The sequence below is a fragment of the Phaethon lepturus genome, unplaced genomic scaffold, assembly GCF_000687285.1.
Source record: "Phaethon lepturus isolate BGI_N335 unplaced genomic scaffold, ASM68728v1 scaffold16187, whole genome shotgun sequence".
In the NCBI taxonomy this organism is placed as follows: domain Eukaryota; kingdom Metazoa; phylum Chordata; class Aves; order Phaethontiformes; family Phaethontidae; genus Phaethon; species Phaethon lepturus.
Genome location: NW_010554290.1, coordinates 8,643 through 22,579, shown reverse-complemented (window position 1 = coordinate 22,579; position 13,937 = coordinate 8,643). Strand labels below are relative to the sequence as shown.

The 13,937-nt window shown below is 44.2% G+C and overlaps 1 protein-coding gene across 1 annotated transcript; it reads left to right on the top strand.

The window, feature by feature from the left end:
• The first annotated feature begins 203 nt into the window (after positions 1 to 203).
• Positions 204 to 13,302, top strand: LOC104624448 (cytochrome P450 4V2). The gene is made up of 11 exons (XM_010291815.1): positions 204 to 414; positions 3,961 to 4,073; positions 4,948 to 5,033; positions 6,431 to 6,621; positions 7,009 to 7,078; positions 8,269 to 8,395; positions 10,204 to 10,395; positions 11,869 to 11,971; positions 12,325 to 12,459; positions 12,632 to 12,811; positions 13,019 to 13,302. Exons 1-11 carry the CDS (start codon positions 204 to 206, stop codon positions 13,192 to 13,194), a joined length of 1,584 nt encoding a protein of 527 aa, XP_010290117.1. The 3' UTR covers positions 13,195 to 13,302.
• The last annotated feature ends 635 nt before the right edge of the window (positions 13,303 to 13,937 follow it).

Below are 13,937 nucleotides of genomic sequence, written 5' to 3'. Positions count from 1 at the left end.
CTCTGTGTATGTGTGTTTTTTACATCCTTATTTGTTTTCCTGGGAGGAAGCTGCGTCTCAGGCCATGTGACGGCTCCACCTCCTGCTCTTGTGGCCTGGGTCCGGGCACACTCCGTTCGCTGCAGCGCAGCAGCAGTAGGTAACAGGCAGTGCTGGTTTCCCAGTAGGGACCACGGCTTGGAGCAGGAGGCTGGGAGGTGGCAATGGAGGTTGTGCAGGAAGCCGCAGAGGGACCCCAGCTGCTGCATTTGGGGGCTGGGGTCATTGCTCTGCTGTTGACAGTTGTGGCTGCGTGCTCCCTGCCCTGCCTGGTGGATTACTGGAGGCAATGGTGGGTGACGAAGCCGATCCCAGGTATCAGCCCTTGCTATCCCGTGCTGGGAAATGCTCTACTCCTGGAGCGGGAGGGACGAGGTAAGGGCAGCTTGTGCTGTAGCCCAGCTGTGAGGTCCCTGCACTCCGGGGGGTTTCGCTGGGGGAGCCAGCGCTGGTGAGGTGCTTGGGTGGTCAAGCTATGGCTGGCTGGGGTGGGTTGTAGGGTGTGCCACAGGCTTTAGGTCTCTCTGGGGCTGTGGGTGACCCGCAGAGGGGAATTGCGTGAGAAGTGGGCAGTGGAGGGAAAAGGAGAGGAACTGCGTAAATGCAGGGTTGGTATCAGTCAAAGATTAGCTGGAGGGTCAGTCTGGCAGTGGCTTCCAGATGCTGATGCTGGACTCGAACCCGTTTCCACTTGTTGGCGAGGCGGAGCATGAATGCTGTGGAATGCATTTCTGCGTCAGGGAGGCATGCTGGATGCTCTTACAGGAAGTGCAGTTTCAGGACACAGAGCACTCTGTCCCCATGGCAATTAGCTGTGTTCCAAAGAAACCTTTTCGCTCGGGAGGGAAAAATAGTTCTTTAAACAATGATCTCCCCTCAGCTGAGCATGTGCAAGGGACTTCAGCATGCTGAGCTGCTGGATTGTTTTTGGAATTAGCTGTGCCTTAGATTTATGCATTAGGTACAAAAGAACTTGCTGAGTATTTGCAGTACCTCCCTCAAAAGCAAACTTTTCAATGCTCACGTTGATCAATGGTACTTTTTGCCAGGTGCCTGAGAGAGCAGAAGCGCGCTTACACATTGCATTCCCATTAGTTACTCGGTTGTGCACAGGAGTACATTTCTTGAAGAGTCTGTGGTGTGAAGGCAGCTCTGGCTGTGCTGTCAGCAGACTCTTCTGAGTGTGTTTCTGGTGCCTGGTCTGCTCTGTGCACACGTGTTCCGGGCTGAGCTGGCAGGTGTGCTGCCAGAAGAGTGTGCAGCTGGGTCATGCGAGTGTGGTGAAGCCAAGGACAACTGCAGCACGGGCATTGCCCCATGCTGACACTTGCTGAGACATGAGCCCTCTGTTCATAAGGGCACACAGTCACATCTTTCCTCAGGATCCAACCCTGTCTCTCAATACAGATGTGAGAGATCTTTCTTTGGTGGAAGTGAGGGCAAGCAGCTTTCCCTGAAGTGGCTTTGGGGAAACAGTAGCAGGATCATAGGATGTGTATATGAGCCTGACTGAGTGACAAATCTTTTTTCTCTTTTTTTTTTTTTTTCCCCTCCTTCTTTTTCAATCTTATTAGAAAAAACCAAACCAACCAACCACCCAAAAAACCCCCAAACCAGAAAAACATTGCTTCTCTTTCTCTGGAAAACAGTTTCATGGAGACTCTTCTGTTCTGTGGAGTCTCATAATTTCCTCTGTGAGTGAGTCACATAACCCCTATGCTTTAAAGTCCATGACCATCCATCTTTGTTCTTGTTTGTTTATGTAAAAATGAGTGAAGTTTGTGGTTTATAATCTTTTTCATTAAAAATGTAACCAAAAAAAGATAGCTTTTAGAAAAAAGTATAAGGTTGTATAGCAGAAAGAAAAATGGTTTTTCATCTGATAGTGATTTTATTTGTTAATATTAGTAGCCAAATGCTGGAAAATTGTGGTATTTTAATCATGGTGCTGTTAGGAAAAATATTTTAAAAAATCAAAATAATCTGACATTCTTAATCCTTTTGGATGAAATGTCATTAGACTAGGGAATGCTGTATTTGGGTATCTGTTGGATACTAGGGGGTTTTTTCCATTTTTTCCCCCCCTTTGATTTGAGGACCTTTGGATTTTCAACTCTGCAGAGGCCTTGGAGGCAGTCATTTCTTGTTCAGTCTGGTTTCTGAAAGGGCAGAGGCGTGTTTAATCCTTGAACATCCTGACAGCGGCCACCTCCTCTAGAACTGCAGAATGAACCAGCTTGCCCTCTGTGGTATCTGGATCTGTGAGCAAGGGAAGAGCAGTAGGTAGTTTTTAATTTGATTCAGTGAGGTCTTTTATATCATCTCCTGTGCTTTCTGTATAGCTAAACTGATGAGATGTGGATAATAATGTGGGTAGAGAATTAGCTGGACTGCTGAGCTCACTGACATGAAGTCCAGCTGGACAATAAGTGGTATCTCTCAGGTGATCCATGGCATAAATGATCCTATGAGTCTTTGTGCCCTTAGAGGTGGGGACATCTGAATTGACAGCTCCACAGTGGGTCCCGTAAGCAGTCACTTACCCTTCAGAAAGGTTGCTAAAAGGACAAGAGTGAAGTCTAATCCTGGAGCAGCCAGCTGTCAAAAGCTCCTACTAGAATTGCAAACTGTCACTGATGGTTACGGCTGCGAGAGCATGAGGCGATTTAAGCATGTTGCATTAAGAAGAATTTGATGGCAGACAAACAGTAATGGTGTAAGGGCTCCAAAGATTTTCTTTAGGAGTCCAGCTATCAGAAACTAGACATTTAAAGTGATACTGGTTCCTGCGCAGTGCTTTGCCATTACTGTGCACAGCATCCCTTGTGTGTGCACCACAAAGGTAGTACCTGTTACCTGTCAATGAGGTCTCAGCGGGGAAAAGGCTCAATCCTGTACTTGAAAAATAAAGAAGCATCTTGATAATAGCTTTTTGGCTAGTGTCAGAAAGCCACAATGTAAGCATAGCCTTGATAAAATTTGCTTTGGCTCTAATTGTTAACGAAGAGCATTGCAATGCAGAAGGCCTGTGCTGCAGTGCGTTGAGACTGCTTAAACCAAACTGCCCTATTGTCGTGGTTAAACCCCAGCCGGCAACTAAGCCCCACGCAGCCGCTCGCTCCCCCACAGTGGGAGGGGGGGGCGAATCCCCCACGGTGGGACGGGGAAGAGAGTCGGAAGAGTAAAAGTGAGAAAACTCGTGGGTTGAGATAAAGACAGTTTAATAGGGAAAGCAACAGCCATGAACGCAAGCAAAGCAAAACAAGGAATTCATTCACCACTTCCCGTTGACAGGCAGGTGTTCATCCATCTCCAGGAAAGCAGGGCTGCATCATGTGTAATGGTTTCTTGGGAGGACAAATGCCATCACTCCAAACATCCCCCCCTTCCTTCTTCTTCCCCCAGCTTTATATGCTGAGCATGATGTCATATGGTATGGAACATCCCCCCTTTGGTCAGGTGGGGTCAGCTGTCCCGGCTGTGTCCCCTCCCAGCTTCTTGTGCACCCCCAGCCTGCTCGCTGGTGGGGTGGGGTGAGGAGCAGAAAAAGCCTTGACTCTGTGTAAGCACTGCTCAGCAATAACTAAAACATACCTGTATTATCAACATTGTTTCTAGCACAAATCCAAACTGTAACCTATGAAGAAAATTAACTCTATCCCAGCCACAACCAGCACATTTATCTACAACTAGGAGGGGTTTCTCTAGAATAGAGCACCTTCAAGCGTGTAGCCATAAAGAAATGCTCCTGCAGTACCGCTAATAGATAGGTGCAAAATATGCTGCATAGTCATAGTAGCAAGCTAAAACTACAACAAAAATATAATTACAGGGCATATGGTGGAAAACAGTTCATTACAGAAGTCTTACTTATTCAGCAAAACCCCTTTTTTAAAAAATTCTACTCTTTTTTCATTCCAGCTTTTTTTAAGCAACTACAAGTTTACGTTCAAGAGTTCAGGAGTTTGCCATTGTTCAAACTTTGGCTAGGACCGTTGCCTGTCGTGATTTTGTATCACCCTGACAATGTGGAGGTGAGTGTGCTTGTCTCCTTGTCTATTCTGCTGTCATGCAAAGCAGTGTCCAACCTGTTAGTTTCTATTCTGTCAACGTAATTTTTGCAAAATAGGGCTTGGACTCATTTTACTTGAGACTATCCTCTGACCCAGTGCTAAAGAAAGAGGAAAAGCAGAAGAATATAAAAAGCCTTAGTTTTGGAAGAAAATAAATACTGACGATGTCCAGGAAATGAAAGCAGTGACTCAGTATGTTTTATACAAAGAAGCATCTCCTTCAGCTTTGTTTTCGCATGTGTGAAAGCTTCTGCTCCCAAGATCAGAACAGACGAGCAGATAGCAGGGAGGATGGGACCCCTGAAACAGGGGTAGAACATTATGAAATGCAGGTTGGAATGCTTGTGTCTGAATGACGTTTGCATTAGAACTTGGTGGGTCTGTCTTGATGCCACTAAGTGTAGTTGTTAGTTTCGCTACTGGCAATGATTGTCCCTGAACTGGGAAGATAGAGTTGTTTCTTTGTTGGAGTGTTTATTGAAGAGGTGGTACTTCTTGTGAGTTTGGTTAAGGCTGGAAACCACTGGGTTTTCTCTGAGGTTTGCCTGTTACTTTGTAACACAGGTTTTTCTTTTTCAGGAAGATAAGGGGAGTGGGAGTGGTAGTTTTTGAGTATTTCATTGTTTCTCAGGATTGGGGTACTTGCTGAAAGACTGAGGGTGTGAACTCAATGTTCCCCCTGTGTACCAGCTTGTACTGAAATATTGTGCATTTTACTGGGGCTCGGGGCATTTTTGTGGAGGAACTGAGGTTGTGTGACATAATCTCAGCTGAAGAAATCGCTCTTCATCTAACAAGTGATGTTTTTTTTCCTTTCCTTTAATTTTTCTGGCAGGTTATTCTGAGCAGTTCAAAACATATAGAAAAATCATACTTGTACAAATTTCTGCAGCCCTGGCTGGGTACTGGACTTCTGACAAGGTATAGTGAAATGCAGGTGCATTGCTGTCTTTTTGAAATTTGCAGCGTATATGATAGGAACAGGGCTTGGAGGCAGGGATGCTGTGTGTATCTCTGAACAGAGATGTAGATGGTAGGTGTAGAAGACCATTACATTCCTTGCGATTCCTTCCTCCACATAAGATGCAAGACTGGGTAAAAGTGCAAGTCAGGAGTGGAGAGAGGGAGGAGCAGTGATGTAAGGGTTTGGTGTCCTCCAGTCTTGGGAGGGTCAAGGAAGGTTTGGTCTGGATGATGCAGATATTTGAGTCAGAGTAAGGTGAGTGAAGAGTGGCTTTGGTGCCTTTGTGCCTCTTCTGTGTTTTTGCGAGAAGGTCAAGGTCCCCCTGTTAATAGTGGAGCTTTGCCTGTTTGGAGCCCTCAGAGGTGAACTCCTCAGGCTTCATGATGGGATCATAGTGTTGTAAAAGCCAGCTGTGATCACATGGTGTGGGATGAGCAAATTTATGTGAGAGGTTGAGGAATGCCTTTTCTCCTGAGTTTTGTTCATGGCCCTTAAGAAGGCAGTAGTCAGTAGCAAAGTGTAGAGAGTTGAGGTCTGTGGGCATCAGGCCTGGTGTATCCTCACTGTTAGTCTTCCTCCTTACTGGTTGTTTTGTCTCCAGTACACTTTTAGAGGTGTTTTGCCTTCCTTATGCTTGCAGAAACATAATGGAGGAGAATATTCCAGTCTCTGCTGATGAAGGGCAGCAGCAGTAGACAGCAAACAGATAAGCTGGCCTGAGGAGGGCCCCAGTAGCAGGTTAACAGGAGAAGTGGTGTGATGGTTTACCCTGTAAGCAGAGCTGCCAGCTGTGTGCCAGTGGGCCATGTAATTCAGAAAAAGCAAACAAGAGTCCCCATGAAGCTGATATCAGCTGCTGTGGCTCCGTGCTCTTTCATTGACATGTGGGAAGTGGTTGCCTGCCTCCAAGGAAGTACTTTGTAGCCAGACCTTGAGACAGTCATTTGCATAATGTCTGTGGACAATTCTGCAATCCTCATTTCCATTCAGCAGATGAAGGTGAGCACGGGTGGTGGTTCAGAGAGACAATGTGATGAGTTGAAGCATTGATGCTGAATAGATGGTTTCTGCTCCATCCCTCTGATGTGCACTGAACAACCATGAGGCTGTATTGGCTGAAGGCTTTTTGGCATCTCCTTTTGCTGCAAGCAGCTATAGAATGGTGAGAGAGCGAGCTGGAGCAAGAAATATTTCCATTTGCCCGTTCTGGGGAGTGCAATGGACAGCTTGAAGAGTCATCTACAGCATATCTATCTGTGAAGGTGTTCCAGGCTGCAGTGTACTCCTGTGATGGTGAGGGTTTTATTTCTGACTTGGTGCTTTTAACCCTTCCTTCTTCCTGTTAATTTTGCAGCACTGGAGGCAAGTGGCGGTCACGGAGGAAGATGATAACTCCCACATTCCACTTCGCAATCTTAACTGACTTTCTAGAGGTTATGAATGAACAAGGAGGTATTTTGTTGGAGAAACTTGAGAAGCATGTTGACAAGGAACCATTTGATGTCTTTATGGACATTACTCTGTGTGCCCTTGATATCATCTGTGGTAAGTCCTTTTCAGTTATTGTGGCAGGGCTGTGAATGACGCAGAGGCTTGTGAGTGTGGCTGTGTTGTGCGAGGAGATGGTTTGAAGAGGAATGTCCCTGGGTATTGTGTGAATGCATTTCTATCTTCCAAAGGCTGTCCTTTCTCCCTGGGTGTTTTGTGTGCATCTGAGCAGGTGAGTTTGTGGGATGGGCAGGGCACAGGTGGCACTCTGAAGTGGGGTTGTGTTAAGGAGCAGGGTTCTTGGGCATGGAAATGTAAAGTGAGCTCATCACCTGGAAAGGGATGTGTGGTGACAGTCAGAAACTGGGAGCAGTAGTAACATAAAAGCTGCATTTAACTCTGCATTTCACTTCGCACATGTGAACCGTTGACTTCCTCCTCTAGAAACAGCAATGGGCAAGAATGTGAGTGCTCAGAAGAATAAGAATTCTGAGTATGTTCATGCTATCTACAGGTAAATGGACATTTTCCTTGGGTACTTTGTAGTTGGGCTGGAGGTGGTGCTGCTGGTGTGAGGAGTTAATCTGCTGTGGGCCAGGAGGGAGGGCCAGGGCATCACGGATGAAGGCAGAAAGCCAAGAAGGTAGGGAAAACTCCTCCAGATTTTATTGCATTTTGTGGTATGTGTATATGCAATGGGAGGCTGAGGCTTTGACTTGTCAGCTGCCATTCAGTGAATCCATTGGTCCAAGAAGTTAAAAAAAATAAAATGGAGCTGCAGAATTGGGAGGGTGCATTTTTAGGGAGCATGTTAAAGCTGAGGCGCTGCTGCTGTGCAGTTCACTGCAGTACTTACAGCATTCAAATTGTATGTGACTGTCCAGTGGATTAGGAAAAGTATGGTCTATATTCCTATCACACTGGTGTGTCAGCCTAGATGAGATGTAGCTGCTTGTGGCACCTCACCCCTAGCCTTAGATGGGGCTTGTTGAGACAGGTGTGTTACAAAAAAGGAACCATCTGTTCCTTGGTCTTTCCCAAATTGGTACCACAAGTGGACCCGAAGTTGGCCTAAGTGTAATAATTGCTCCTCAAAGTCTCTTCTGCAACCAAAAGCATGTGCAAGAGCCGAATAGCAATGACAAGCAGCCCTTGCAGTTGTACTCCAGTTGTGTTTGAGCATACTTAGTCTCATATTCTTTATTTTAAATACTTTTCATGTGATGTCTGGCACATATGGTATCTGGACAGTCAAGTAGGAAGGTAATGCTTTCAGATGGCTGTTTGAGGTCTCAGGGCAGACATTTTGGAACCCTGGCATGAGTAGTCTTTGCAGGATATCCATGTCTTTTCAGCATGGTCAATGCTTTACTGATGTGGAGTGGGACTGGACAGGATGACTTAATATGTCTGTTTCAAGAGGATTACAACTAGATGAGAATATGCTCTCTCCTTCTCAGAGACGAATACTTAAAGATATAAATCACGGTGATCCTGGGACAGGTGACAGAAATTTTGAGATGGTTTAAAATCAGGAAACAAATTTGAACAGCTTTCCCTTCAGATGAACGGGGTTAAACCCACACAATATGTTAAATTCTGCTTCACTGGGGGAGGTAGAACTTTTTTTTTCATTCTTGAAAGTGTGCTGTAAATTTGTTTTTTGTCAAGAAATGTTACATGATGTTATTGTTGTGCCCCTAGGATGAGTGATCTAATACAACAGCGACAGAAGAGCCCTTGGCTTTGGCCTGATATTGTATATATGCTGTTCAAGGAAGGAAGAGAGCATGAGAGGAACCTCAAGATCCTTCACAATTTTACAGATACAGTATAGATTCTTTTTTAATTTCTTTTTTTTTTTAATGGCGCATTTTAGTTTTTGGAGCAAAGTCTTGCACTCAGTAGAGAGCTTCCAATGGGGAGAGGTTCACTGATATGCATCTATTAAGAGGAGAATTATCTCTCTGTTGGAATGCCAAGGAATTCCCTGAAAAGAACACAACAGATGATTTCCCTGTCAGGAGCTCGGTTGTATTTAAGGGAGTGTACTAGTCCAAGGGAGTAACAGGACTTACAGGTCCAGGACAACCAAAACAAACAACAGGAATTCATTGAACTCTTATTCTACTCCAGATGCTCAACACCTGAATCACCTGCAACAGCTCACTGCCAAGTTTGTAGCAGTAAGCATAGGGCTCTGCTTGGTTATGCCACTTGGTCCAGCTCTCAGAAATTGAAGTCTGTATTCATTTTCCCGTATTTGGAGCAGAACTGCTGAGATGAGCAAACACGTGCAGGTCCCCACATCAGCAGTAAGACACTTTGACACAGAAACCATTAAGCATACGTCAATGGCTTGGCATAAAGTGCAGTGTTCTCTCCCCATGCGAGACTCTGCAAGTAACACCCCTTTCTGTCACCAAATAGCTCCCATGCCATTCTTGCCAATGGTTGCCCTCCCAAATCTGTTAGGATGCTACCAGAGAGGCTGCTTTCCTTGAAATAGATGTTATGTACCCCACGATACCGTTGTATCAATGCCCACGACAAAATAAATAATCTCTGAACTTTCACTACATGTAATGAGCCCCATTGACTCTGCATTGTTTTTAAGTAGTTCATGTTTTGCTTCCTTTTATTGTGCATTGCAGCAGTGAGGCATGAGAGAGGCTCTTAAAAGGATCTAAGGTAACAATTGCTCTCTTCCCTTGCTGGGCTGGTGCATTGAATATAAGAAGCCCAATCTTAGAAGATGACAAAGGAACAGTAAATAATATCACCTAGTGTAGGTGCTGACAGAAAGCGGTTCAAATATGTATCTTTACATGTGTATGTTCAGTGAGCGAAACAATGTGTGTGTATATAACTGTGTTGGTTTTTTTTCTGTTCAGTGCTTCCTCTGAACAGAATCGCATACTCTACAGACTTTATTTTTAATTATTTTGTTGTGGTTGAGAGCAATACCAGTTTATTGAAGGGTTCTGCTATGCTGTTACAACAGACAGAAATCTCTCTCTCTCACTGGGGCTGTGCTTTGACCTAAAAAAGGGAAGTTCAACTATTGCTCTCATACTGAAAAAAATTTGGGAAGCTTTAGGATAGTGGTTCCAACCATGCTATGTGTAGTCGTGGTGCAGGGTTGTGGGGTGCCTTGGCTTCTCGTCAATGTCCTGGGTTTCCCAGAGGTTGGAGATGTGATCCTTTCCTTAGTTTTTGGATAGGGTAGAGAATATCTTCTTGGTGATCAGTCTGTTCAAATTATGGTGATTTTTTTCATTTGCTGTCACTATTGTTGGCATTCATGATTGGTTTGTTCCAGATATTCTGAACGTTCTTATACTTCTTGATGATCAACAAGTTACTTGCTTAGTTTGGCTATCTATTTTCTTCATCATACAAAGGCTATTCAAGGTTCATTCTATTGCTTGGGACAAGAGGGGTTGGTCATATTTCACCTACTAACACAAAAAGTCAGTTAAAGTTCATGAGCTGATGCTGACAGCTATGCTGACTAGCTCATGTAAACTGCTACAGATGGATGTTGTTTTAATAAGTTGTGACAAACCTATGTGGTATAGATGTACCCATGCACAAGTGCTGTGTGCATCATAGCTAATGTAATGGTTCTAATCTCAGGTCATTGCAGAAAAAGCTGCAGAACTTGAAAACACCAAGCAAATGAAATGTGACATTGATGGCAACTGTGAAGAAAGTGGCTTCAAAAAGAGAAAAGCTTTCCTGGACATGCTGCTGAATGCAACAGATGAGGAAGGGAACAAATTGAGCTACAGGGATATTCGTGAGGAAGTGGATACTTTCATGTTTGAGGTACCTGAGAAACCTGTTAGTTTTTTGGGTTTTGTTTTGGGGTTGGATTTTTTGGTGGTTGTTTTTTTCCCCCCCAGAACCTGAGAGTTACCATTTGCAGGTAGTGACTCTTCCTTTTCTTAGTTCAGGAGATTGCTTTTTGAGTTAAGTTATTTTAGCCCTGGAAGCCTAAGAGGAAATCTCTGTAGGGTAGGAACTACGGAAGCATAGAAACATTTGATCCAGAACTGTGTGCCCTGGCAAAATGTTGGGCAATACACGTGGCAGACCCTGCCTGTGTGAAGCAGGCTCTACTTGTGAAAGCAGGTGAGTAATAAGAGTTTAATGGCTGGTGTGGGCCATGGGCTCTCAGCTCCTGTTGCAAATCTCATTAATGGGGAAGAGATCTCTAAATGGTTTCAGTGTTTTGCCTTGCATTTTGTCAGCTCTCCTCACATTTTGTCCCTTGCCATGTTGGCTGTAGCCTCCTGGTTATGCCATCAACTGTGCACTGGTGTGCTCTCTTCTCATGTCTGGTTCCTTGTCCAGTATAGGATCTAAGTAAGACTTCCACAAGTTTTCCACACACCTCCATTAGGTGGACCTGAATTCTATCTCAGAAGAGCTTAATTCAGAGTCATATTACTGCTGTTGTAACCTGCAGAAACTTTCTTCCCATCTTACTATTCCTGTACTACTCCATAGCTGGATTTTGAAGAGGTGCAGCATCCTGAATTTCACAAGAAGTGCACCTTTTTAGTACCAAAATCCTTTGTTGGTGAACTTTTCCCTTTTCTGTTCACCTCTTTTTTTTTTTTGTTTTGTTTTTTGTGGGTGTTTTTTTGTGTTTTTTTTTTTGTTTTGTTTTTTTTGTTTGTTTGTGGTTTGTTTTTTGTTTGTTTTTTTTTTTTTTTTAGTTTTGGGGAGTTCCCCTTCCCTTTGTTTCCTTACCTTTCCAAGTTTTTATGCAGTGCTGAGCACTGTAGTAACTGATCCCCTTCTCACAGGTAACCAAGAAGTATTCCCTCCTACGGCCACTGTACTGTGTCTCATTAGGTGCTTTTTAGGATATTTTGTAAAGGTTACAGATCATGTCTGTTGTATCTCTCCTGTGGTAGTGGTTGATGCCTCCAGATGTTATGTTGTTGACTGGCCAGTAACCAAAAAGATGAATGTATATCTGTTTCTGTTGTGTAGATACTGATAGCTCATGCAGCTTCTGGGAGGCAGAGAAGAGGGATGTTTGCTTGGGTTATTTTCAACACTTTTCCTTTCTGGTCAGTTTTCAGGCACCTGATGGAATCATGTGTCATCTTATATCCTGATACTCAGTGTGTTGGATAAAGTTCTTCACTCTTGATTTTGTTTTTTGTCATGGTCATGAGACTAATAAGTCTCACTTTCCATACTACCAGCACACCTAAGTGTTTACAAAGCCTACTTGTGCCCTTGAATAGTGTTGAAATTAATGTCTTTGTAAATCTGGACCTCTAGGGCCATGACACAACAGCAGCTGCTATGAACTGGGCCCTGTACTTACTTGGACATAATCCAGAAGCCCAGAAGAAGGTTCACAGAGAACTGGACGAGGTGTTTGGTACATTTCCATTCCTCCCTTTGCTGGGGTTGTGGTGGTGGTGGCATTTGTGAGTGGGGATGTTGTACATTATAAGCCTAGATATAGAAGGGGAGATAGGAATATGCCTTGTGGCCCTTCTGGAGTTTTCAATAGCTAGAGGTGATTGGGATGGGTGCTGGAAGGTCTGTAGGAGAGTACGGCCAACCTTATGTCTTTGGGGCAAGGCATGTGTGTTCAATGTTAAGTGTAGCGCCTTCTCCTATGTGGTCTTGGTGCATGATGAGAGTTCCTGGAGGGAACTGGGATGAATTTTGTTTAATCAAAAATGGGGACTTCTGGTCTTGCTCATCCTCCTATTTGTTTTTGGACAGGCAACACTGAGCGTCCTGTTACAATGGAGGATTTGAAGAAGCTTCGATACCTTGAGTGTGTAGTGAAAGAAGCTCTTCGGCTCTTCCCTTCAGTTCCGCTCTTTGCCCGTGTCTTGAGAGAGGATTGCTGTATTAGTAAGTAGTGTCCTGTGTTTGCGACTTCCTATCCTGCTAGCATCTCTTCAATGACGGTGTTTACCAAGTGAGGGGCAGCATTGTTTTATTTTCTTACTGTGCTGTTGTGTATAGAATGTCACTTACTTGCTGTTGTTTTGACCCTGCTTCTCCCTTTCCCTTTTCTTTGTAGGAGGATATCAGATACCAAAAGGCACAAATGTTATTGTCATAACTTATGCCCTGCACAGAGACCCAGAGATCTTCCCTGACCCAGAGGAGTTCAGGCCCGAGCGATTCTTCCCAGAAAATTGTAAGGGAAGGCACCCATATGCTTATGTGCCCTTCTCTGCTGGTCCCAGGAACTGCATTGGTAGGTAGCTGAGAAAAATGTTAGTTTCAGTAATATCCATATGACCTCGATTTTGGCCTAAAGCCAGTTCTGTTCTCAAGGCAGATGCATGGTCCTGGCTGTCCTGTGTTCCTAGGGGTATCACTGTGAGCATGCGAATGCAACAACTGTTGATGCAACCTGACAATAACATCTTTTTTTTTTTTTTTGCTGCCCTATAATGCATAGGTCAGCGCTTTGCACAAATGGAGGAGAAAGCTCTTCTAGCCCTCATCCTGCGGCGCTTTTGGGTGGACTCATGTCAAAAGCCAGAAGAGCTTGGTATAACTGGAGAACTGATTCTTCGTCCAAGTAATGGCATCTGGATTAAGCTGAAGAGGAGGCCAAACATTGGATCAGAATGAAAGGAAATTCAAGATTTTATTTTTCCAAAAACTTCCAAGCTCTTTAGGCTGAGATATGCTTTTAAATCAGATATTTTGATGGCAGTGCAGCAACTTGTTGAAACTAAAGTCGTTAATGACAGAAACACTGTATTATTACAAATTTTGAGAGTAAACTTCTACTATGCCTCAACATGGAATTAAATTATACCTGTAAAAATTACATGCCTGGGTGCAGGTAAATTACTGATGGATAATTGTTTCTTATCATCAGTTCCTCTGAGGTGATCGTCAACCAGATTTTATTGTGTTAGTCAAAGCTGAAACAATGAGCCAGTCTGCTCTTGCCTTTTAGGGTTCTGAAGACAACATAGAGAATTTCTTCCTAATTGATGTTAAAGAGGAATTACAGTGATGCAATGAGATGCCTGTGAAAGTTTCTGACAGTGTGCACCTTCAGGACAGATCAAAATCTGCAACAAGCCACAGAGAACAGACTCTCCATGACTTCTGTAAGCACTGAGAAAAACTGGGTGCTAGACCAAGCTGAGGTCCTCTAGTTGGTCTGTCCTTCTGCTCTATGCTTTGGCACTTCTTTTGGCTGGTGTGTGTGTTACCCCAGCATGACCTCTGGTACAAAGAAGGGTGCACACCACTCACCACCTGTCTTTATCTGCTGATGCAGCAGTTGCTCTTGCTATCGTGGCTGGCGGTAGGGCTTTTAGGTGTGCTATTGCCTCAAGGTTGTTCTGGGGCTGTGGGCG